The sequence below is a fragment of the Hemitrygon akajei genome, chromosome 10 (genome assembly GCF_048418815.1).
Source record: "Hemitrygon akajei chromosome 10, sHemAka1.3, whole genome shotgun sequence".
NCBI classification, from domain to species: domain Eukaryota; kingdom Metazoa; phylum Chordata; class Chondrichthyes; order Myliobatiformes; family Dasyatidae; genus Hemitrygon; species Hemitrygon akajei.
Window position 1 is genome coordinate 77,181,456 of NC_133133.1, and position 24,340 is coordinate 77,205,795.

Here is a 24,340-nt window from a genome sequence, read left to right on the forward strand (position 1 = left end):
CTTGAATAAGTCTGTTTAACCACTATCTGCTGTGTTCTATGCACATGTCAGTTCGGAATCCAAGCAGCCAATTAGCCACAGTCCCCATGCATTGTAATCTTCTGGATTAGCCTCTCATGAGAGACTTTGTCAAACACCTTACTAAACTCCATGTAGACAACATCCTCTGCCCTACCCTCATCAATCCCTCTCATCACCTTGTCAAGAAACTCAGTCAGGTGGGTAAGGCATGACCTGCCACACATAAAGCCATGCTGGCTCTCCCTGATTAGGTCATGTGTTTCCAAATGCTCATACAGTATATCCTATCCCCAAGAATTTTCTCCTGCAATTTCCTGACAAATGACGTGAGACTCACTGGTCTATAGTTCCCATTTTTCCCTTGTTCCAATCTTAAATAGAGGTACAACATCAGCCATTCACCAGTCCTCCTGGACCTCACCTGTGGAGAGAGAAGACACCAGTCAAAACCCCAGCAATCTCTTCTCTTGCCCCCTTCAGTATCCTGGGGTAAATCCCATCAGGCCCTGGGGACATATCCATCTTAATACTCATTATGAACCATAACACTACCTCCACCTTGATCTCTAAATGCCCTAATGTATTTATACATTCAGTATTGATCTCCTGTTTCTCCATACCCTTGTCCTTGATCCTTGGTACTTTGCTGAAGCAAAGTACTCACTAAATACCTTACTCACATTTTCCACATCCAAGTAAAAGTTCCCCTCTTTATCCTTGAATGGTCCCACCCTCTCCCTAGTTATAAAAAACATAGAAACATAGAAAACCTACAGCACAATACAGGCCCTTCGGCCTACAAAGCTGTGCCAAACATGTTGTTACTTAGAACTACCTAGGCTTACCCATAGCCCTCTACTTTTCTAAGCTCCATGTATCCATCCAGGAGTCTCTTAAAAGACCCTATCGTTTCAGCCTCCATCACTGCCACCGGCAGCCCATTCCACGCACTTATCCTCTTGCTCTTGATGTGTGTATAGAATGCCTTGGGATTCATGATAATCCTACTTGCTAAGGACTTTTCATTGTCCCTCCTGGCTTTCCTAATTCCCTGCTTTAGTTCTTCCTTGGTTTCTTTATATTCTTTGTTTGATCATAATTTCTGAAGCTGTACATACTTCTCCTTTTTCTTCTAGACTAAATTCATCACCTCCTTAGATATCCAAGGTTCTCACATCTTTCTATCCCTATGCTTCCTTCTAACAGGAACATGACCTTCTTGTATTCTATGCAATTGATCTTTAAACATCCTGCACGTGTCTGATGTGGACTTGCCAGAAAAGCAGGTGTTCCCAGGCAACGCTTCTTATTTCCTTCCTTCCTTCTTCTTGTTTTACGGCGGTTGGCACCCAGCTTAATGGTGCATTACCGCCACCTTCAGCTCCAGAGTCTGGGTCAGACGATAGACTTACATTCTAAATCCTTACACACACACACACACACACACACGCGCACACACGCACGCACGCACGCACGCACGCACGCACGCACGCATGCACACACACACACACACACACACACACACCATCCTAATAACCTATTCCTGCTTATCCATCATATCCTATAAAAAAACCCTGTATCCTTAAGCAAGCTACAAGTACCCTGACCTGTGCTCTCTCCCCCATGCCCAGTAACCCTTTTAATGTGAATTCCTGCACCCCCAATTCCCTTAGATTAATTCTCATCATCTCTCTCTGTATCCCAGACTTGCTGCAACTCAGAACTACATGTTCTACTGACTCCTCTTCCTGAGATCGCTCACACAATCCTGCCTGGTGTTTCCCTATCAATTTCAATGTTTTGTTTAGTGCGCAGTGCCCCAGCCTTAACCTAGTCCACACAGTTTCTTCTCTTCTGTATCCACTGCCTACCCTAGTACCTGTAACACTCTTTTGTATTTGATATAAATGCCTCCCTTCCCCCCTCTGCTTTGCTGATACTAATTTGCATTTCTATATTTCCTTTCTTTAATGCCCTCTTTTCCAACTCATCCTCTCTCTCATTCCCCTTCACCCCTACATGAGCTGGAACCCATAGAAATTTAACCTGACCTCCCTGATTTGCAACTCTTGTGACTGACTGAAGGACTTCATAAAGTACATCTTTATGAGTTTGAGTGAGAAGACCTTAAACTTACTAGAACTGAGGATGAATCTGAGCATATCAACGCTTTGACTAGTCTAGCTTTCTCCACCCAACGCAACGCAACCAACACTGCCATCATCTCCACTGTATACACCGCTAACTTATCAGATGTTCTTCTGCTGATTGCAATTGCTTTTGCTGGTATAGCCACCCCAAACCCTGTCACTCCTGTTTCAGGTTCCTTAGCACCATCTGTATAGACCTGACTATAATTACTATACTTTTCCATCACATGACAGTTAAATGCACTTACCAAATCAGTTTTATATTTTCCTTTCCTTTTTACCTCTAACAAATGCCAGTCTATGTCAGGCCATACAATCTTCCATGGCGCTACAACCGGATAAACTATTTAAGGACTTATCCTTAGATCAAACATTTCACATTCTTTAGCGATATCATTCCCTACCCGACTAATGTTATTCCTCTGAAACTTCCCATTTTCCCAGGACTCCTGCAACACTCCTTTTGCAGGGTGAGAATCATTGTTCCCCTGCAAATTAGCCCAGTAGGTTTGCCATCAATTGCATCCTTCTTAGCTCCAAAGGCATTACTCCCAATTCTACTTGTAGGGCTGATACTGGTGATGTTTTAAAAGCCCCACTGCACACTCTCAAAGCCTGAATCACATCCAGTTTCCTTATAAGATACCTAGCTGCTGGTCCATATGCTACATTTCCATAGTCCAACACAGATCTTACTAAAGCCATATATATTCTCTTCAATGCTGAACAACTTGCTCCCCATTCCCTACCAGTCAAACATCTCATCACATTTATTACATTTTTATATCTCTCCTCAAATTTCCTGATATGTTCTGCCCATGTTAATCGTGAATCAAATATAACTCCCAGAAATTTAAATGATCCAACCCTTTCTAATTCTATCCAATACATCCTTAACTTCTTCCCTACCTCAATTCTTTTCCTAGTGAAAAATACAGTTTGAGTTTTTTTCTACTGAAAATCTACATCCCCAATCATAAACCCCACTCCACCACTTCATCAATTGCTCCTTGTCGTTTCCTGATTATATGCTCCATGTTCCTACCTCTCTTCCACAAGGCCCCATCATCCGCAAACAGTGACCTACCTATATCCACTGGTACCTTTGTGAAGACATCATTGATCATAATGATGAAAAGTAACGGGCTAATCACACTACCCTGAGGTGTGCCATTTCCCACTAAGTACTGATTTGATAATTCTGACCCAGTCCTAACTTGAATTTTCCTACCAAACAAAAAATCTTTTATCCAATTAAAAACTCTCCCACCAACTCCCATCTTGTGCAGTTTAATTAACAATCCTTCCTTCCATGTCATGTCATAGGCTTTTTCTATGTCAAAAAACACTGCAACTACTGACTTTTTATTTGTCTGGGCCTTTCTTATTTCAGTCTCTAACCTTATCACTAAGTCCATGGAATTCCTTCCCTTTCTAAAACCACTCTGATAACTTGCCAACATTCCCCTCTTCTCAAGCTCATACGATAACCTTTCTGTTATCATCCTTTCCATTACCTTACATATATTTGATGTTAGTGCTATTGGTCTGTAGCTAGTGGGTTTTGACGGATCCTTGCCAGGTTTCCTTACTGGAATTATTATTGCTTCTTTCCATGCACTTGGTAATCTTCCCTCCTCCCACACTCTGTTATAAAAATGCAGTAACTTCAAGAGCGCTCCTTCTCCTAGATTTTTTAGCATAACATAGCATATCAGATCTTTCCCTGGGGTGGTTGGTTTTGATCTGTTTATTGCTCTCATCATCTCTGCCGACGTAAATGGTTCATCAATTATATATATAATCAGTTTCTTCCCTCTGTTTAAGACACCTGGGTGTTGACTCATTATTCTTTCCCTTCTCTTTCTCCCTTCTTCAGACAAATTTTCTGAACTGTGTATCTGTACAAATGATGTGGCCATGATCTCAGCCTTATCCCTGCTGGAGACTGCTGTTTCCTCTTCAGATATCATTACTAGATATTCCCAATCCCTTCTATCTCCCCCCATCCTCTTAATCATTCCCCATACCTCTCCCACAGGCATTATTCTTCCTATTTTGCTGCAAAAACTCCTCTAACTTGCCCTTTTAGCTCGACATATAGTTCTTCTCACCATTGCCTGTGTCTTCTTATATTGAATCAAATGCTGCATATTATGGGTTCTTTTAACTAGTCTGAATGCTCTATTTCTGTTTCTTACAGCCTGACAACATTCCTCTGTCCACCATGGTACCAATTTTCTATTCATCCTATTTTTACTCCTGGGTATAGATCCTTCAGCTGCCAATATAATTACTGAAGTCACCTGACTGTTTAATTCATCTATATCTCCAGAAATGTCAATCTTTGTCAATGCTTCTTCACTTAACTTCTGGAACTTACCCCAATCTGCTTTTCCAAATGCCCACTTTGGGATTCCACCACCTGATCTTACTTTAACTCTTTCATCCACTGAACATGAAACTGGGTAGTGATCGCTGCCTACTGTTGAAGCAGTCCAAACTCCCCAGTACTAACTCCTGCCAAGGTATTAGACAATAACGTATTATCTAATACCAACTCAGTTCCTGTTGTTGTGTTTATCCTTGTTCCTCTACCATCATTCATACACACCAAATCCTTTTCTTCCATCAAATCTTCAATTACCGTTCCATTTGAATCTGTAATCGGATCCCCCCATATTGTGCTGTGAGCATTAAAATCTGCACACCACACTACTTTATGACTGTTTTGTCCTTGTATCCTTAGTAGGCTGTCCAAATCCAACCCTTTACATGGATTGTAGTAGTTAATTATAACCACTTCCTCCCCTCTCTCCCATATTTCCACCACTATGTATTCCTGATTGTCTCCTTTTTCCAGTACCCTATGTGGTATACCTTGCTTGATTAACATAGCACAACCTCCTCCTCCCCCTAGATTTCTATCTCTCCTTATCATTGTATACCCATATACCACAAAGTCTAAAGTTGGTTTCAACCAAGTCTCCTGAATACACACTATATCCGTTTTTACAACCATTTCTTTAATAAACTTCTTGAATTCCTGCCTACTGGCCAGTAAGCTCCTTGCATTCCATTGCAAAAGAATCACCATAATTGGTACTAACCAACCCATGACACTTCCTGGTTTGACTGATTAGTGAGGTTATCCCTCACTTCTTCCCATGTCAGTCCTACTAACCCTAAATGGTTCATTGCTGCTTTGACAACCAGCTGAATTTTGTCACTTTTTGACATTACCTCAGCCGTACTATTAATGACTCCTGCAATGAATGTTACTAGAGCCTTTTTGTCTACATAAATCCTGTCATTTGTTCTTTGTTGCATCTCTCGCATCCCTCTTGCTCCCTGTTCATTAGGAGCATTATTCTGTTCTCTTGACATTCTTACAGCTTCTGCATAAGTGATCTTTCTTTTCACTCTTATTTCTTGAATTTTATTCTCTCATCTCATAACCTCACATATTATAAGTTCCTCCACAATTGCAGCATTTTGGTTGCACTCCTGTTCCACACTTTCCACACTCATGATCACCCCCACATCTAGCACATCTCCTCTGCCTATTATAGCTTTTAACTATGTGTCCAAACCTTTGACAATTATAGCACCTCAATGGCTTCGGCACATACACTCTTACTGGGTAACTCATGAAACCCAGGAACACTTACCCTGGCACTCCTTCTTCTTCAAATTCAATCAATACTGTTTCACTTTCCTTTTTCACTCCTACTTTGTTGTTTTCAGTCTTTGAACATTCACTACTTATCCTCCTTTGATATTCCTCTTTAACTCCTCCATATTTATACTCATTGGTAACCCTGTGATCACTCCTTTACATCCATCACTACTTCATGCTCCCACCCTCCCTGTGTATTCCACCTTACATTTTACTATCTCTAAATTTGAGTGCTTTTTCAAGCTGTTCCTCATTCGCACATCTTACCAATAGGTTGCCATCTTCAAGGACTTTTGCAAATTCTGTTTCCCCTATCTTATTTGCCAGTGTTGTTGGTAGCACAAATAGGTTAATTTTCTTCATGTTTCCTTGAGCCTTCTCATTAAACCTTATTATGACAACACCTTCTCTCTGAACTTGTTCATCTTCCTCACTTTCAGAGCTCTTTCCACTATCATTTCTTATTCTTTTACTCCCTTTGTCTCGGTTTTCATTCATCCGTCCCCTCACTATCTCCTCATTCCCTTTAATTCTCCCTTCACAACGATCCATTTCTCCACAGCTGCCTTGTCAAAGGCAGCAGTTCGGCAGCTTGCTCAGCCTCGCTGTAACCTGCACCGGAACCAGAAACACAAGCGCACAAGGGCCGACCTTTACCCAGTTCAGGGTGCAACACCACCTCAACACACTCCCCCAAGCAGTTCCTTGGGACTCCTCTTGGCACTAACTTGTCCTTATCCTTCTTATTTCCTGCCTCATGCCCTTGTAATTTGTCCTACTCTAATTTAAAGCTCTCCCACAAGGATCATGCCTATCCTTATCTGTAGCTATCCTGAAAGTTAAGGAGTTGTGGTCACTGTTCCTTAACTGCTCGCCCACTGAAAGGTCAGTCACCTGGCCAGGCTCATTACCCAACTCAGGTCCAGTACAGCCCCTCCTCTCATTGGACTGTCCACATATTGAATAAGAAACCCTCCTGGATACACTTAACAAACTCTGCCCCACCCAGACCCCTTGCACTAAGAAGGTCCCAGTTTATAACCATATAACCATATAACAATTACAGCACGGAAACAGGTCATCTCGGCCCTTCTAGTCTGTGCCAATGCTTACACTCACCTAGTCCCACTGGCCTGCACTCAGCCCATAACCCTCCATTCCTTTCCTATCCATATACCAATCCAATTTTACTTTAAATGACAATACCGAACCTGCCTCTACCACTTCTACTGGAAGCTCATTCCACACAGCTACCACTCTCTGAGTAAAGAAATTCCCCCTTAAACTTTTGCCCTCTAACTCTCAAATCATGTCCTCTTGTTTGAATCTCCCCTACTCTCAATGGAAAAAGCCTATCCACATCAACTCAATCTATCCCCCTCATAATTTTAAATACCTCTATCAAGTCCCTCTTCAACCTTTACGCTCCAAAGAATAAAGACCTAACTTGTTCAGCCTTTCTCTGTAACTTAGCTGCTGAACCCCAGGTAACATTCTAGTAAATCTTCTCGGTATTCTCTCTATTTTGTTGACATCTTTCCTATAATTCGGTGACCAGAATTGTACACAATATTTATATTTATATATTCAGAAAATTGAAATTTGACATTTGAAAATTGAAATCCCCCATGACAACAACCCCATTAGCCTTACTAAGGAAACAAATTTCCTTAATCTGATTACATATCTGTTCCTCAATGTCCTGGTGGCTACTAGGGGGTCTGTAGAACAGTCCGATCAGTGTGGTTGCACCCTTCCTATTCCTGAGTTCCACCCAAATGGACTCGGTGTCTGCCCGCCACCCCCCATTATGTCTCCCCTGAGTGCATCTGTCATATTGTTTCTGATTAGTAGTGCAACTCCCCCCTCCCTTTTTTACCCGCTCTATCTTTTCTAAAACTTGAAAAACCTGGTACATTAATCACCCATTCTTACCCTCTCTCTCAACCGAGTTTCCGTAATGGCCACCAACGTCGTAGTTCCATGTACTGATCCATGATCTAAGTTAATCATCTTTAATACTCCTAGCATTGAACTACACACACTTTAAATTATCCAATCCATCATACCTGTTATTTCTATTTTGCCTTTCAATAGGACGTCCCTGACGTCTACCTTCTTGTCTGATCGTTCACTTGCTGACATGGTACCATCACCTCAGCCACTCACTCATCCATGCTATCACCCCATTCCTACTTGTACTAGCCCATGGCACAGGGAGCAATCTGGAGATTACTGTCTTGGAAGTCCTTTTCTTTAGCCTCTTTCCTAACTCTATGTACTCACTGTGTAGGACCTCTTCCTTTTTCTGCCTATGCACCATGACCTCTGGCTGTTCCTCCTCCCCCTTTGAGAATGTCCTACAGCCTTTCTGATACAACCTGGACCTTAGCACCCAGCAGGCAACACAACATTCTGGTGTCTCCCTCGTGGCCACAGCATCTCCTGTCTATCCCCCTATCACTACCGCACTGCCTAACTTTGTGCTTCCCTCTCGATCCTCAGAACCAGCCACAGTGCCCAGCCTGGCTGCGGCTTCCATGCCCTAATGGGTCATCTCCTCCAGCGGTATCCAAAGGTGGGTATTTGTTGTTGAGGGGAAGGGCCACTGGGGAACCCTGCACTGACTTCTTGATGGCCTTACCTCTCCTGGTGGTCACTGACTGAGTTGGTAGAGCTATGAGGCAGCAAAGCTAGCTGCACCACCACTGTGCCGCCCTCTATTTCACAGGGACGAGAATGCTCAGTTCTCAAGTGTATCCAAAGGTGAGACCAATAGTTATTTAGATACTGAGATCTGATTTGGGATTAGACTTAAAAGATGAACAAGGTCCAGGATGAACTGTGAACAGGTTTGAGGGGACATATGATTTACTCCTGCTCCTATTATCTGATTGTTCTTTTGGTGAGTTCATTGCCACTGAATCAACACTGAACCTTCACTAACCTTAATCCTCTTCAGCAAAAAGCGACTGGGAAGATCCTGTTTGGTTGCATCTGCCAACACCTGAGGCTGGTTGAGGAGGATTACTTCGGTGTGGAGTTTAGCAATCGCCATGGGAACATGGTAAGTAATGACCTTTTTCAGTCAAATGGTGGCAAATGTAGTAGCAACATGAAGTTTAGAGAATTGATTCACAGACCAAATCAAACACAAACCTGAAGAAAAATTCAGAGAAGTGCTAAACAAGCAGTTATTCAGTTTATTAGAATGGTAGTTACTAACTTTTTTATGTAAACGTCTCAAAGCGCTTCCAGACAGTAGCCAGGATGTGGAGTACACGTTACAGCAGGAGATAGAAAAGGCACGTAAAAAGGGCAATGTTACAATGGCCATAGGGATTTCAACATATAGGTAGATTGGGAAAATTAGGTGGGTGCTGGAGAAGGAATTTGTTGAATGCTGATGGGGTGGTTTTTTACAGCAGCTCACTAGGGAAAAGGCAATTCTGTATTGTGTGTTGTGTAATGAACCAAATTTGATTAGGGAGCTTAAGGTAAAAGGAATCTTTAGGAGGCAATGATCATCGTATGATAGAATTCACCGGCCAGTTTGAGAGAAGTTGGAACTGGATGTTTTGATATTAAAGTTGAGTAACATTAATTACAGAGGCATGAGAGAGGAGCTGGCCATAGCTGATTGGTAGAGGACACCAGCAGGGATGACAGAAGAGCAGCAATGGCTGGAATTTCTGGGGGCAATTCAGAAAGCAGGGAATCATTTTTTCTTAATGAAGGTACGTTCTAAAGGGAGGGTGAGGCAACTGTGGCTGACAAAGGAAGTCAAAAACAACATAAAAGCAAAAGTGTGGGCATCCAATATAGCAAAAATTAGTAGAGGCTAGAGGGATAGGAAGTGTTTAAAAACCAGTAAAGGCAACTAAAGAAGCAATAAGGAGAGTAAAGATGAAACATCAAGCCAATCATATAAAAGAACCAATATAATAAAAAACACAGAAGATTAGAAGAGAGGCAAGCATGTAAAATGGAACACTGGAAAACAACACTAGAGAGGGAGTAATAGAGGACAAAGAAAGTTCTGACAAACTGAATAAGTATTTTGTATCAATCTTCAATGTGGAAAACACCAGCTGTATGCCAGAAATTTGAGAGTATCAGTATTGTCACGATTACTAAGGGAAAGGTGGTTGGGAGGTTGATAGACAAGTCACCTGAACTAGATGGATCTGAAAAAGGTAGCTCAAGAGATTTTGAAGGCATTAGTAATGATCTTTCAAGAATCACTGGATTCTGGATTTGTTCCGGAGGACTGGAAAATCACAAGTGCCAGTCCATTGGTTAAGAAGGGTGGGAGGCAGAAAACAGGAAAGAAGAGGCCAGTTAGACTGACTTCAGTGGCTGGGAAAGTGTTGGATTTCATTATGAGAGTCAGAGAGTCATAGAGAAGTATAGCACAGAAACAGGACCTTTGGCCCATCTAGTCTGTGCCAAACCATTTAAACTGCCCAGTCCCATCAACCTGCACCAGCACCAAGTCCCTCCTTCCCTTCTATCCATGTACCTATCCAAACTTCTCTTAACCATTGACATCGAGCTCACATGTACCACTTGTGTTGGCAGCACATTTCACACTGTCACAACCCTCTGAGTGACGAAGTTTCCCTTAAATTTTTCACCTTTCACTTTTAACCCATGACTTCTAGTTGTAGTCCCACCCAACCTCAGTGGAAAAAGCCTGCTTGCATTCACCCTAACTATACCCCTCATAATTTTGTATACCACTATCAAATCTCCCCTCAATCTTAAAGGAATAGATAGATAGATAGATAGATAGATAGATAGATATATAGATAGATACTTTATTCATCCCCATGGGGAATAAGGTACTAACCACTTCAGCCAATGCCAAGCAGGCTCTAGATGATCTGAATGATGCGATCAACATGCATGAAACAGCACACCCCTGATGCCTTCACCACCATTTTGCAGGATTTTAACCAGGCCAGCTTGAAAAAGTCACTAAACAATTATCATCAACAAAACACCTGTACCACCATTACACCACTATTAAGAATGCTTACTGTGATATCCCACACCCTCACTTCAGGAAGTCTGATCACCTGACTATACTGCTACTCCCTTTGTATAGGCAGGGACTGAAGACTGCAGCACCAGTAGTGAAGTCCAGGAAGGTATGGACAAGGGAAGCACAGGAGTGCTTACAGGACTGCTTTAAATCGGTGGACTGGACTGTATTCAGGGATTCATCTTCGAATCTGGATGAGTATGCTGCAGTTGTTACCGACTTCATTAAAACCTGTGTGGATGAGTGGAATGTGCCTACAAAAACACGCTGTGCATTCCCAAAGAAAAACTCATGGATGAATCAGGAGGTTCATCATCTGCCGAGGTCTAGATCTGTGGCATTTATGTCAGGTGACTCAGGTCTGTACCAGAAAACCAGCTATGACTTGCAGAGAGCTATTTCAATAGCAAAGAGACAATACCGAGTGAGGTTGGAGGTGACATCAGATGCACGTCAACTCTGGCAGGGTTTGCAGGCCGTTACTTCCTACAAAGCGAAACCTAATGGTATGAGTGGCAATGATGCTTCACTATCAGATGAACTCAACGCCTTCTATGCACGCTTTGAAAGGGAGAATATAACTACAGCTGTGAAGATCCCTGCTGTATTCGGTGACTCTGTGATCTCTGTCTCTGAGGCCAATGTTAGGCTGTCTTAAAGGAGGGTGAACCCTAGCAAGGTGGCAGGCCCCAACGGAGTACCTGTAAAGCTCTGAAAACTTGTGCCAACCAACTGGCAGGTGTATTCAAGGGCATTTTCAACCTCTCACTGCTATGGTCAGAAGTTCCCACCTGTTTCAAAAAGGCAACTATTATACCAGTGCCAAAGAAGAATAATGTGAGCTGCCTTAATGACTATCGCCCAGTAGCACTCACATCTACAGTGGCTTGAGAGGTTGGTCATGACTAGACTGAACTCCTGCCTCAGCAAGGACCTGGACCCACTGCAATTTGCCTATCGCCACAATAAGTCAACAGCAGCTTCAATCTCAATGGCTCTTCACATGGCTTTAGATAACCTGGACAACACAGACACCTATGTCAGGATGCTGTTCATCAACTATAGCTCAGCATTTAATACCATCATCCCCACAATCCTGATTGAGAAGTTGCAGAACCTAGGTCTCTGTACCTCCCTCTGCAATTGGATCCTCGACTTCCTAACCAGAAGACTACAATCTGTGCGGATTGGTGATAACATCTCCTCCTCGCTGACGATCAACACCAGCACACCTCAGCAATGTGTTCTTAGCCCACTACTCTTTTCTCTCTATACCCATGACTGTGTGGCTAGGTATAGCTCAAATATCATTTATAAATTTGCTGATGATACAACTATTGTTGGTAGAATCTCAGCTGGAGACAAGAGGGCGTACAGGAGTGAGACATACAAACTAGTGGTGTGTAGTCACAGCAACAACCTTGCACTCCGCGTCAGTAAGACCAAAGAGCTGATTGTGGACTTCTGAAGGAGTAGGACGAGGGAACATGAACCAATCCTCAGAAGTGGAGAGAGTGAGCAATTTCAAGATCCTGTGTGTCAAGATCTCTGAGGATCTAACCTGGTCCGAACATAGCAATGCAGCTAGCTTTAAAGAAGGCAAGACAGCAGCTATAGTTCATTAGGAGTCTAAGGAGACTTGGTTTGATACCTAAAGCACTCAAAAACTTCTATAGATGTACCTGACCAGTTCAAACTTTTCTTCTAACTCAGGTCCTCCAGTCCCAGCGACATCCTTGTAAATTTTTTCTCTATTCTTTCAATCTTATTGATATTTTCCTGTAGGGAGGTAACCAAAACTGCACATATTAGTTCAAACTAGGCCTCAGTAATGTCGAAAACAACTTCAACATAACATCCCATCTCCTGTACTCAATACTTTGATTTATGAAGGCTAAGGTGCCAAAAGCTTTCTTTACGACTTATCTACCTGTGATGCTACTTTCAATGAATTCTGGACCTGTGTTCCCATATCCCTTTGTTCTACCACTCTGCTGAGTGTCCTGCATAAGACCTACCCTGGCTGGTCCTAACAAAGTGCAACACCTCGCACTTGTCTGCATTAATTCCATCTCCCATTCTCAGCCCATTTTTCCAGCTGGTCCAGATCCAAATGCAAGCTCTGATTGTCTTCCTCACTGTCCGCTACACCTCCTGTCTTGACGTCAGTCACAAATTTGCTGATCCAGTTAACCACATTATCATTTAAATCATTGATATAGATGACAAACAACAATGGACCCAGCACCAATCCCTACAGTACTCCACTAGGCCCAAGCCTCCAGTCAGAGAGGCAACCATCTACTACCACCCTCTGGCTTCTCTTCTCTTCACTTTACAGACTCTGTAAATACAGATGCAAAGAATCAATTGAAGATCTCCCCCATCTCTCTTGGCTCTGCGCATAGATTGCCATTTTGATCTCCAAGAGGACCTATTTTGTCAGAGATGCCTATCTGTGTCTACAGATGGATATATTTAAAATGGAGGTTGATATATTTTTGATTACTAAGGGCATCCAAGGTTAAGACAAGAAGGCTGGAGAATGGAATTAAGAGGGAGATTAAATCAGCCATGATCGAATGACAGGGCAGATTTGATGGGCTTAATGGCCTAATTCTGCACCTATGTCTTATGGTCTTGTTACAAAGTTGAGTAGCCAGCAATGCACAGTGATGAGGTCTCAACATTTGCAGACAGTAAACCTTCTGAGAAGATCAGTGGCCATTCCCATGAGTTTCCTGTCCTTGTGTGGCAGTTTTATCTGTGCTTACTGGTTGAGATTGGGGAGTGCATTGGTGTAAGAAAGTTGAGGGTGTCCCTGTCCACTGAGATGCATTTCTCCACTGAAGAGATCTACCAGAATGAAGGAAGAGTCATATGCCCATCCCAGAAGCAGGGAATTCTTCACAAGATTCACAAGGGTGTGGAAACCTTCTCCGTATATAAAGAGCCCAAGTTGTTAAGGGAAATCTGAATGGATCTGTAAGTCCAGCAAATATTTGCCTGTATGTGTGGGGAGCAAACAGTGCTCCAATGCCCAAAGTAACATACTTTCTTCACTAAAATTTATCAATTTATAGGAGGCATTAGTAGGGTAGACAGTCAGAATCTTTCTCCCAGCACAAAATTGTCAAATACCTGAGGACATGCATTTGAAATGACAGCTAGAAAGTTTAGGTTGTGTGTATCAAGTTTTCTTTTACACTCAGAGTAGAAGGTGCATTGAACAGGTTGCTAGTGGTTGTGCTGGAAGTATTTTGCTTTAGTCTTCACTGTGGAAGGCACTACCTGTGTGCCAGAGGTCTGTGAGTGTCAGAGAACAGGAAAGAGTGTGAGACAAACTGAAAGGTCTTAAGGTGGATGTCACCTGGACCAGATGGACAATATCCCAAAGTTCTGAGAGAGGTTGCTGAAGAGATAACGGATGCATTGGTCATGATCTTTCAAGAATCAGTTGATTCTAGCATGGTCCCGGAGGATCAGACTCCACTTTTTAAGAAGGGGCCAAATGTCACTCCACTCTTTAAGAAGGGAGGAAGACAAAAGAGAAGAAATTATAGGCCAGTTAGTCTAACTTCAGTAGTTGAGAAAGTTTTAGAGTCCATTATTAAGGATGAGCTCTCAGGGTGCTTGGAGACAAATGATAAGATGAGTCAAAGTCAGCATGGTTTCTGTAAAGGGAAATCTTGCCTGACAAATCTGTTAGAATTCTTTGAGGAATTAATAAGCAATGTGGACAAAGGAGAGGCAGTGGATGTCATTTACTTAGATTTTGAGAAGACATTTGATAAGGTGTCTCAACTGAGGCTGCTTAACAAGATAAAACCCAACGGTGTTACAGGAAAGATACTGGCATGGATAGAGGAATGGCTGACAGGCAAGAGGCAGTGAGTTGGAAAGGGGCCCTTTCTGGTTGGCTGCCCATGACTAGTGGTGTTCATTATTGGGACAGCTACTTCTCACATTGTTTGTCAGTGATTTAGATAGTGGAGTTGATGGCTTTGTGGCAAAGTTTATGGATGATACAAAGATAGGTGGAGGGATAGGTAGTGCTGAGGAAGCAATGCAATTGCAGCAGGACTTAGACAAATTGGAAGAATGGGAAAAAAAGTGGCAGATGGAATACAGTGTTGGGAAATGTATGATAATGCATCTTGGTAAAATGAACAACAGTGTGGACTATTATCTAAATGGGGAGAAAATTCAAACATCAGAGGTACAAAGGAACTTGGGAATCTTCGTGCAAGACTCCCAGAAAGTTAATTCACAGGTTGAGTCTGTAGTAAAGATGGCAAATGCAATGTTGGCATTTATTTCAAAGGGAATAGAGTATAAAAACAAGGAAATAATGCTGAGGCTTTTTAAGACACTAGTCAGGCCATGTTTGGTGTATTGTCAATGGTTTTGGGCCCCATATCTCAGAAAGGATGTATTGTCATTGAAGAGAGTCCAGAGGAGATTCACAAGGATAATTCTGGGAATGAAGGGGTTAACATATGAGGAGCATTTGGCAGCTTTGGGCCTGTACTCACTGGAATTTAGAAGAATGCGTGGTGATCTCATTAAAACCTACCAAATTTTAGAAAGTCCGGATAAGTTGGATGTGGAGAGGATGTTTCCTGTGGTGAGTGTAACAAGATCTAGAGGGAAGAGGCTTAAAACTGAGGGGTGACCTTTTAGAAAAGAGGTAAGGAGGAATTTTTTTAGCCAGAGAATAGTGGAATGTTCTGCCACAGACTGCGGAGAAGGGCAAGTCCGTGGGTATATTCAAAGCAAAAGTTGATAGATTCCTGACTGGTAATGGCGTCGAGAGATATGGTGAGAGGGCAGATGTATGGCTTTGAGTGGGATCGGGATCAGCCAGGGTGGAATAGCGAAGCCGACTCAATGGGCTGAATGGCCTAATTCTGCTCCTATGTCTTATGGTCTTATGGCTGGAAGCAGATCTGATTGATGGTGCTGTTTGAAAGGCTGTTAAATAGGCAGATAAGTATGCAGCATATCGAGGGCAGGCAGAAGCAATTTAGTTTAATTCAGTATCATATACAACACAGGCATTACAGGCTGAGAGCTTTGTTCCTGTGCTGTACCATTCTATGTTCTTATGTCGGAAGCTGAGGGGTGAGTTTATAGTGGGGCATACAATCGTGTGGGTCATAGGCAATGAAAACAAGAGGTGATAGGTTTAAGCTGAGAGGTAAAAGCTGTAAATTTCCTCACACAGAGAGTTGTGCACATGTGGAGCAAGCTGAAGCAGGTACAGTGACAACACTCAAAACCAGTTTGGATAATCGCATGGAGAGCAGGGGCGTGAGCCAGTTGGGCTAGCCGTGGACTAGTTGAGCGGAAGGTCCTGTTTCCAGGCTGTGTGGCTTTATGAATCCATGAAATCAAAATCAGTTAGTTCATTCCTCTACTGATTCCGAGAAGCAGCAGAGCTCTGCTGTGGCTGTTTGGGAAGAACTTGTGGCAGGGAAACTTAGAGTCTTTGTGCCCTTGACCTCTGTGGGAAGAGCAATTCAGGCATGAAAGCATGAAGGTCTTCCCAGGGATGACCACATATTACTGATTACTCCCTTGGAAAACTGGAGCCTATGACTGCATTGTCAATCAGAGAGGTTCCGATGTCATAGGGAGTACTCTCCTCTGGGATGGGGCATCCCTTTGCCTCCTGCCCAAGATACTCGACCCGTGCTGAATGGCCAGCCATGGCCATTCCATTAAGCAAAGCTGCCAACAGTATCGCCACTGCGGCACCCACTGAAGGAATCTCAGCGGCTAAGTGCTGGAGGAAGCACTCGTGTTAGTTGTAGTCCGCTCTGTGAGGGGCAGTGAGCTTCGTAGCTGCTTGCTGAACCTCAGTACTGTTCCAGATAAAACAAGCAACAAATTAGAGTGGTCTGGAGACTCAGCCAGCAGGGTGATCAGTTTTCTGCTCCGGTTTATCTCACCAGTCAGAAGTGGTATGACATTACCGGGTGTGCACATGACTCTGGGAGAAGGACAAAGCTGCTAACGTGAACAATGCTTGGCTATACAGACCATCAGCCTGGCCATTCTCTAACTTCTGGGAAGTTTCACCTCCACAAACATGGAGAGAGTTATCTCAGCCCAAACAAGGAATCCTGATGTCAGGCCTTTCATCATCTACTGAATGTGTGAAGACTACCCTGTCACATGACACTGATCTGAAACTCTTGTCTATTTTCAGGTTTGGTTGGATCCCCTAAAACCCATTTTCAAACAAATCAGGGGTAAGTGTTTTGAAATGAGCTCTGCCAAAGCACCAAAAGTTGCTTTAAGTTGTAAATTTGTGGTCCATGTTCTCAGCTTGACCTTCACTGAGGTTCACAGAACAATTTGAAATCAGGTTCAAGGGCAAACGTCACTTGAGTTATATTTTGGGCAGAATAATTTTCATTCTGTGTACCTTTTCATATAGGTAGCTCAATCTATGACCTTCCAAACCAGGATGCTCAACAAATGTGGGATTGGTTGGACTATCTCTTTAGATCTGAACAAATGTCTCCCAAGATATTGTGTGTATTTTTACAATGCTGCAAGGTGTACTGGGGTAGGAGGCTGGCACTGAGGCAGTGAATGTGCTTGCCTTCACTTTTGCCCTCCTTTTTCCTTCTTCCTTTACCCTAGTTCTCCTGCCTTAGTATTTGCTTTGAATTTAGCCTTTTTCGTTCTGTCGTAACGATGTTAAGCTGAAACATTATCTCCACTTCTTTCTTCAACCTGACCTGCTGAGTGTTTCCAGCAGTTTCTGACTGAGCGTTTGCTCGTTTCAGTGTAACTGTCTAACCCATGCAATGTCAAATACTAGAGGGCATAACTTTAGAATGAGAGGAGGGAAGTTTGAAGATGTTGTACAGAAAGTGGTAGGTGCGTGGAACATGCTGACAAGAGATGTAGTGGAAGTAGATATGTAGCAACATTTAAGGAGCACTTAGGGGATCCACATGAACTGGCAGAGAATGAAGGGATATGGATCACAGGCATCTTGTGGGATTAACTAGATTGGTACAGCCATCAAGGGCTGAGGGCTGTGTTCCTGAGCTGTACTACGTACAATACATCCAACAAAGGACATGACTGACATGAGCCTCGGGTAATTCCTTGTCTATTTCTTGACAGAGCTTTCTGTTCTTTCGAATTAAACTTGGTAAATTAAATCAGTTTATTATTGTTCCATGCACAGCGGTACAGTGAAGACCTTTGTTTTTCATGCCATCTGACCAGATAACTTCATCAGGTCAGCACATCGAGGAAGTGCAAGGGAAAAGCAGCGACGCTGGCCTGACCTGAGACATCATGGTGTCCCAGCAGACTTCACCACCAGATTCACCTGAGTTTGCTTTTACAGTGAGAGAGGGTGGCACGGAAGTTGATTCACTCACCCAACGTAGTCATTATAGCCCTGCAGAGATCACTGTAACCAAGGCAGTGTCGTTATCAACACTAGTAACTTCAGGTTTAGGATGGTCAGGCTGGATGTTCATTAAGCTCCCTCCACCTCTCTGCTTGGCCTTCACTCCTCAGAGTTGAATTAAAGGGGTTCACTCCCTAACCTATGATATGCAATGACTGCTTTAGTTGGGTGGAGCCACTCCTGGCTTCTGTTCTAAACAGGCCTATCCTAGATAGAATTCAATGCACCTTCAATTAAATTAAGATTTGTTCTTATTGAAAATGTAACTGGTTTGGAAATCCCATGAACATAAAGAAGCAGATTCTGTGTTAGTTAATTGTGTGCATGCCTGCTTTCAGTGTGCCTGTCTGTCACATGACATGAGAAGAGCAGTGGAGACACAAATCCCTCTACTTTACAATCCACTCTAATGTAAATGGCCATTATTTTGATTGTCACATGTGACACTGGTGAGGATCTCTTGCTTTTGCCAATGGGCTCAGAAACAAGTATCTGGAGATAACTGAGATGTATTTGCATACAGCTAAGGAAAATTACTAACTCCCTCCCTCCACAGATTCTATCTGATCTGATGAGTGTTTGCAGCATTTTCTGTTTTTGGTGATAAAAAGAGCAAACTCCCACCGTAGATTTGAGTCCAGAATCTAAAGTACGAAGGGCCAGTATACAAGGGAACAGGTGTCATTTTATAACTGAAAACCAAACCACAGTTACTGTAACTGTGGAACATAGTAGACTAAATCTTGCACTCAATACAAACTTCGGGAGGTTGGAAAATTCATGCCATTGGATAATGGAACCACAAGTTCCCTTTTTTTTGCTCCAGATACCAGCATCAGCAGTCTTTAGTGTCTCTCTTTTCTTTTGAATAGGTGAGAAGAATGTTCTGTTCCAGTTTGTAGTGAAGTTCTTCCCACCAGACCCCAGCCAGCTGAAGGAGGAACTGACAAGGTGGGTACAGACTATCGCCTGATCTCTGAGATGATAGTTTCATAAAGTTTTGAATGACCAGATCAGAATGTTTGAAGTATTCAAATGCGGTCAGATTCGGACCCCCTTGGGGCTTCTGGGAAGGTCACACAGTAGGTCAAGGAAAGCTGGAACAGTGGAACACAAAAAATAGGAGCAGGTTTGAATCACTCAGGCCCTCAATATCTGCCTCAGACCTCAATTCTGCATAGCCTTCAATTCTCTGATCTGTCAAGAGTGTATGTACCACCACCTTAAATGCATTTAATAATCCAACCTCCAATACCCTCTGGATAAGAAATTACAAAGATTCACCAACCCCGTGAGAAGAAATTTTGACTTACCCCTATTTTAAATGACCAGTTCTTTATTTTGAAACTATGTCCCCTCATTCCAGACTTCCCCTTAGGTAATAATTTCTGCAGAAAATTCTTCAATGCCTCTTTTCACTCTTAAGATTCAGTCACTTTGACATTGCTCCCACTGCCCACTATCTGTTCCCTTGCAAAAGATTAAAGCAATGGATGATAGTTTGGGGGCATTGGCTATATGAATACTTTGAGCCGAATTTGCAAAGGACTCTGATATATTAAGACAAGTATAGATGAGGTACATGTGGTCTACACTTCCCATAGGCTAGTCAGCATGACTAATATCCCAGAAAGGATAACACCATTATGTTTCTTTTTTTTGTAATTTATTTTTTTATTGAAGTTCATCATCAAACAAACATTTCATAAATTGTACTTCAGACATTGTACATATATATCATATAATCATATATATCACAAATCTCCACAAAGTATTTATCTGAGGTATACACTTATAGAAAAGAGTGGGAAAAAAAGCAAGCAAAAGGAAAAAACTATGTACAAGTAGGGAGTGATCTATTTTTTTTATAACAAATTCATTGATTTGTGAGAATAAAATCAGGCCTATGAGGCAATATGTAGTTAAACCATTTTCCCAAATATGAATCAAATTGTTCCAGCTTATGATTAACAGATGCTGTTATCTTCTCCATTTTGTAAATGTCCATTGTAATTTCCATCCATGTATTTAAAGTTGGGCTCTCCTGTGATAACCATTTCCTAGTAAAAGTCTTTTTACCAGCCACCAACAGTATATTCATTAAATATTTAACTCTTTTCAACCATTCTTGAGGTATATATCCAAAATATATGGTCTTACTCTCTAAGGGTATTTCACATTTAAATATATTTCAATGACTAAAAGCATGCTTATGGCCTTCTGATCTTTAATTCAGAACTTTCAAGTTGCCAGTTATCTATAATTATCACAATAGGGCATGGGAACAGCAGACTAGTCTGTCTCAACACTCAAAGGAAAGCAGTTTTGATTCACCATAGACTGAGAGAGCTGTTGGTTCACCAGACAGATTCACTGCCTTCTGAGGAAACATTGAGCCAACTTGGTCTGTACTCAGAGGGCTGGAAAATAAAATCGAATCTCATTTAAAAATACAGAATTCGGATAGGACTGGATCAGCTGGATGCATGGAGGATATTATGTCTGCCTTTCGGGATAGCGATCCAGCGGTCACCACTTCAGTATAATTAGAATTGAAAGGAGAGGACATTTCATTATGCAAAAGATGTGTAGAATCCATTATAGAGGCTAAGTGGTTGAATGTACTTAACAAGGAGGTGAATGCATATAAAAGTTAACATCATAAAAAGTAGCAAAAGACATGGGGAGAGAATGGACATATAGCAAAGTGATAGAGGATCATCCAAAGACATTGAATAGTCAAACAGGCAAAGGGTTGAGCTCCTGCTTCCCAAGTTTCTAGACCTCATAGTAACGATGCTAAGATTACTAGCATGGTGAATTAAAATGCCCATTACATTTCAGAATTTGGCTTCTGAGATGGAAAATGACAGAATGCAGAAATTAATTAATCCTGCCTTCCACATAACAATACACACACACACACACACACACACACACAATCTGTTCATTTTATTTCTGTTGTCTCAATTTCCTTTGTTTAGTATATGGTTTCATTTGGGCTTTTGGTCTTCAGAACCCGTTTAGCTTCTTGTGCTTATAAATCATCACATTTCCTGGCCCTGGTGTGAGCCATAGGTCAATTGGAACTTCCTTACCTTGATACAAAAGCCTTAGGCACATCATCAAGAGTGAGTCTCCAGTACAGTGGTTAGGGAGGAGGCCAACATAACAAGCAAAGATTAACTGGTCTTTTATTTCACTGCTGTTGGCTGGGCCTTGCTGTTCATAAACTCAGACTCCATTTCAAGTGTATTTAGTAGTCTTTAAGAGATTTACGAATGCAAGTTTCCAATTTTTCCTCCTGAACCTAATAAAGTGGCCACTGAGTGTAAGTACGGTCAAATTCAGTTAGATCACATTTCTTTCCCATTGTGAAGTATGGTCTGAACAACAGCTGAAAATCTTGACCATGTCTACATGCTTTAATGCATTGAGTTGCTGCCACATGATTGATTGATATTTGCATTAATGAGCAGGTGTAATAAAGTGGCCACTGGGTTTATGAATTTAACTAAGAAAAACAGATGTGGGGGACTGTTTAGGTAGTTCTGTATCATATAATCCATGGATTATACAGTCAAATAAATGTTCTCTGTCATCGTAACTGTTCACTGTTCCTTAAGAAATGATACCCACTGCTGTCCTTTTCCAAACAAGTGAGGTACAACCCAAACACCCCACAACCAAAGATCAAGTAATTGAACTTTACTTCTTGTGACTGACAATTTGGGAAATATTTTGTACAGCTGTTTCACTGAACAATAAAACACTTGCATCTATGAGTATCAGCAGGAAGAGCACACATCTCCAGTGGAATCCATTACTGCAGATACACAGGTCAACACAAGTTGCCTCAAATCAGTGTTGGAATCCGGGTCTTCTGGAACAGCTTCACCATCAGCTCTCTCGATGACATTATTATGGCCTTCATTAGAGTCCTTTCCTCGACTAGAAGAAATTCCCACCAATTGGATATTAGGAGGAACAAAGCCTTTGCTGTCAATCCCTTTGCACGGACTTTGTAATTTCTTTTTCTTCACATCCCTCCCTGAGGACCTCTCAGTTTGTGTGGTCCATGTCTAGTCTGGAGGTGAGCTAAGCAAACATCCCTTCATCGCAAATCTTTCCTATGCCTCAGCTCAAAACCTTTACCCATTCTAACTCTCTTCTCCCAATTTTATTTCTCTCTAAGCAATTCCCCCAAAATGGTCACTCATTTTCCATCTCACTCACAGTCAGTCTGCCTCAAATTTCCTCTCTCACAGACTTTGTTATAAACCTATGAAACAAACAGGAGATCTCACAGTGTGTGGTTATAGCTTTACGGACTCAGCAAAGAGTTTGATTTTTGCAGACAACTGACAGTTTGTGTTTTTCTCCCAGATTCCCAGTGTTTCTTTTCACTTCCTTTGGTAATTCCAGACAATTATTCTGCACTTACACCTTCCCTGGGCCATTAAAATGAAAGACCGTGCACCATTTAATGTCAAATACATTTCATAACAGGTAGCCATTAGGCTCATAGTCTATGCTGGTTTTCTGATCATTCCCATGAGTCTCTCACCCCCACATGTTTCCCTGTTCACTTGGAGCACAGTGCTCAGATAGAGTTGCCTTGATATAGGAAGGATATGGAAGCTTTAGGGAGGTACAGAGGAGATTTATTAGGATGTTGCCTGGGTTACAAAGCATGTCATATGAGGATAGGTTGAGTGAGCTTACACTTTTCTCTTTGGAATGATGGAGAATGGGAGGTGACAATAGAGGTGTACAGATAATAAGGGGCATATATAGAGAGCTTTTCCCAGGGTGGAAATGGCTACTACGAGAGGGCATAATAAGAGGAAAGTATAGGAGGTATATTAGAGGTATAGCACTGTACAGAAGTCTTGGACACACACATATATATTTGTAGCTAGGGTATCTAAGACACTTGCATGGTCATGAATTTGTCAAATTGGAGAGGTGGGAGCAAAGGATGTAAGGAATGGTGAGGGTGGAGCACCACAGGAGGAGTGTGGGACAGGTGGCAGAGAAGGAGTGTCAGGGGAGGGATGGGGTTGGTTTGGGTGCAGACACCAGGCAAGGTCATTTGATTCCAAATAATTGGTTTATTGATCATTACAGAAATTTTTCCTGGTGCTTCCCACTCCTTCCCTTCTCCCTTCCCCTTTTCCCAACCATGATTCCCCTCTCCCTGCCCTCTTCCCACTCTCAGTCCACAACAGAGACTCACATCAGATTCAGGTTTATTATTATCAGTCACATATACCATGAAGTTAGTTTTTTTTGTGGCAGCAGTACTATGCAATACATAAAATTACTACAGTACTGTGCAAAAGTAATAAGTGCCCTAGTGTATGTATGTGCCTAAGATTTTTGTACAGTGCTATGGGCATTTTTGCACTGAGAGTGATGAGCATGTGGAACGCACGGTCAGGGGTGGTGGTCAAGGCAGATACAGTCTGGAGATTTAAGAGACTCTTAGACCAGCACAGGGATGAAAGAAACCTGGGGACTAAGTGGAAAGAAAAGGTTGGATTGCTCTTGGAGTAGGTTAAAAGATCAACACAATATTCATGGGCCAAAGGGCTTGTACTGCCTTATTCTTGATCTTCTGTGTAACGTTCTGTCGCATGCCTATTATCTACTGATCCCACTGCTTCTCCTGCCATCCACCCACACTGGAGGTGACTTACAGCAGCCAAATAATCCGCCAGCATTGCTTTGGCATGTTGGAGGATACCGGAGCACCTGGAGGAAACCTACGTGCCACAGGGAGAACGTGCAAACTCCACACAGACAGCACCCAAGGTCAGTGAGCTATGAGATGGCAGCAGCACTATGACTCCCTCTCCACCACAGATCTTCCTTCTTACTCTCGCCACCCCCTCCATTCTTTTCCCAGCATTTAGGACCTGGGGTTATTCTACCTTTTCCAATCCCATCTTTCAGATTCCCAGTCAGGGTCAAAGTCCTGAATTCAGGTCTTTGATCTG

At 42.3% G+C, this 24,340-nt stretch overlaps 1 protein-coding gene across 1 annotated transcript in view; it reads left to right on the forward strand.

The window, feature by feature from the left end:
* LOC140733990 (FERM domain-containing protein 7-like) overlaps positions 1-24,340 on the forward strand; it is an 80,786-nt gene that overhangs the window by 20,968 nt on the left and 35,478 nt on the right. The window contains exons 3-5 of the mRNA XM_073057568.1: positions 8,813-8,917; positions 17,112-17,154; positions 19,211-19,289. Coding sequence (XP_072913669.1) covers positions 8,813-8,917; positions 17,112-17,154; positions 19,211-19,289 — 227 coding nt within the window. The remainder of the gene's footprint in view (positions 1-8,812; positions 8,918-17,111; positions 17,155-19,210; positions 19,290-24,340) is intronic.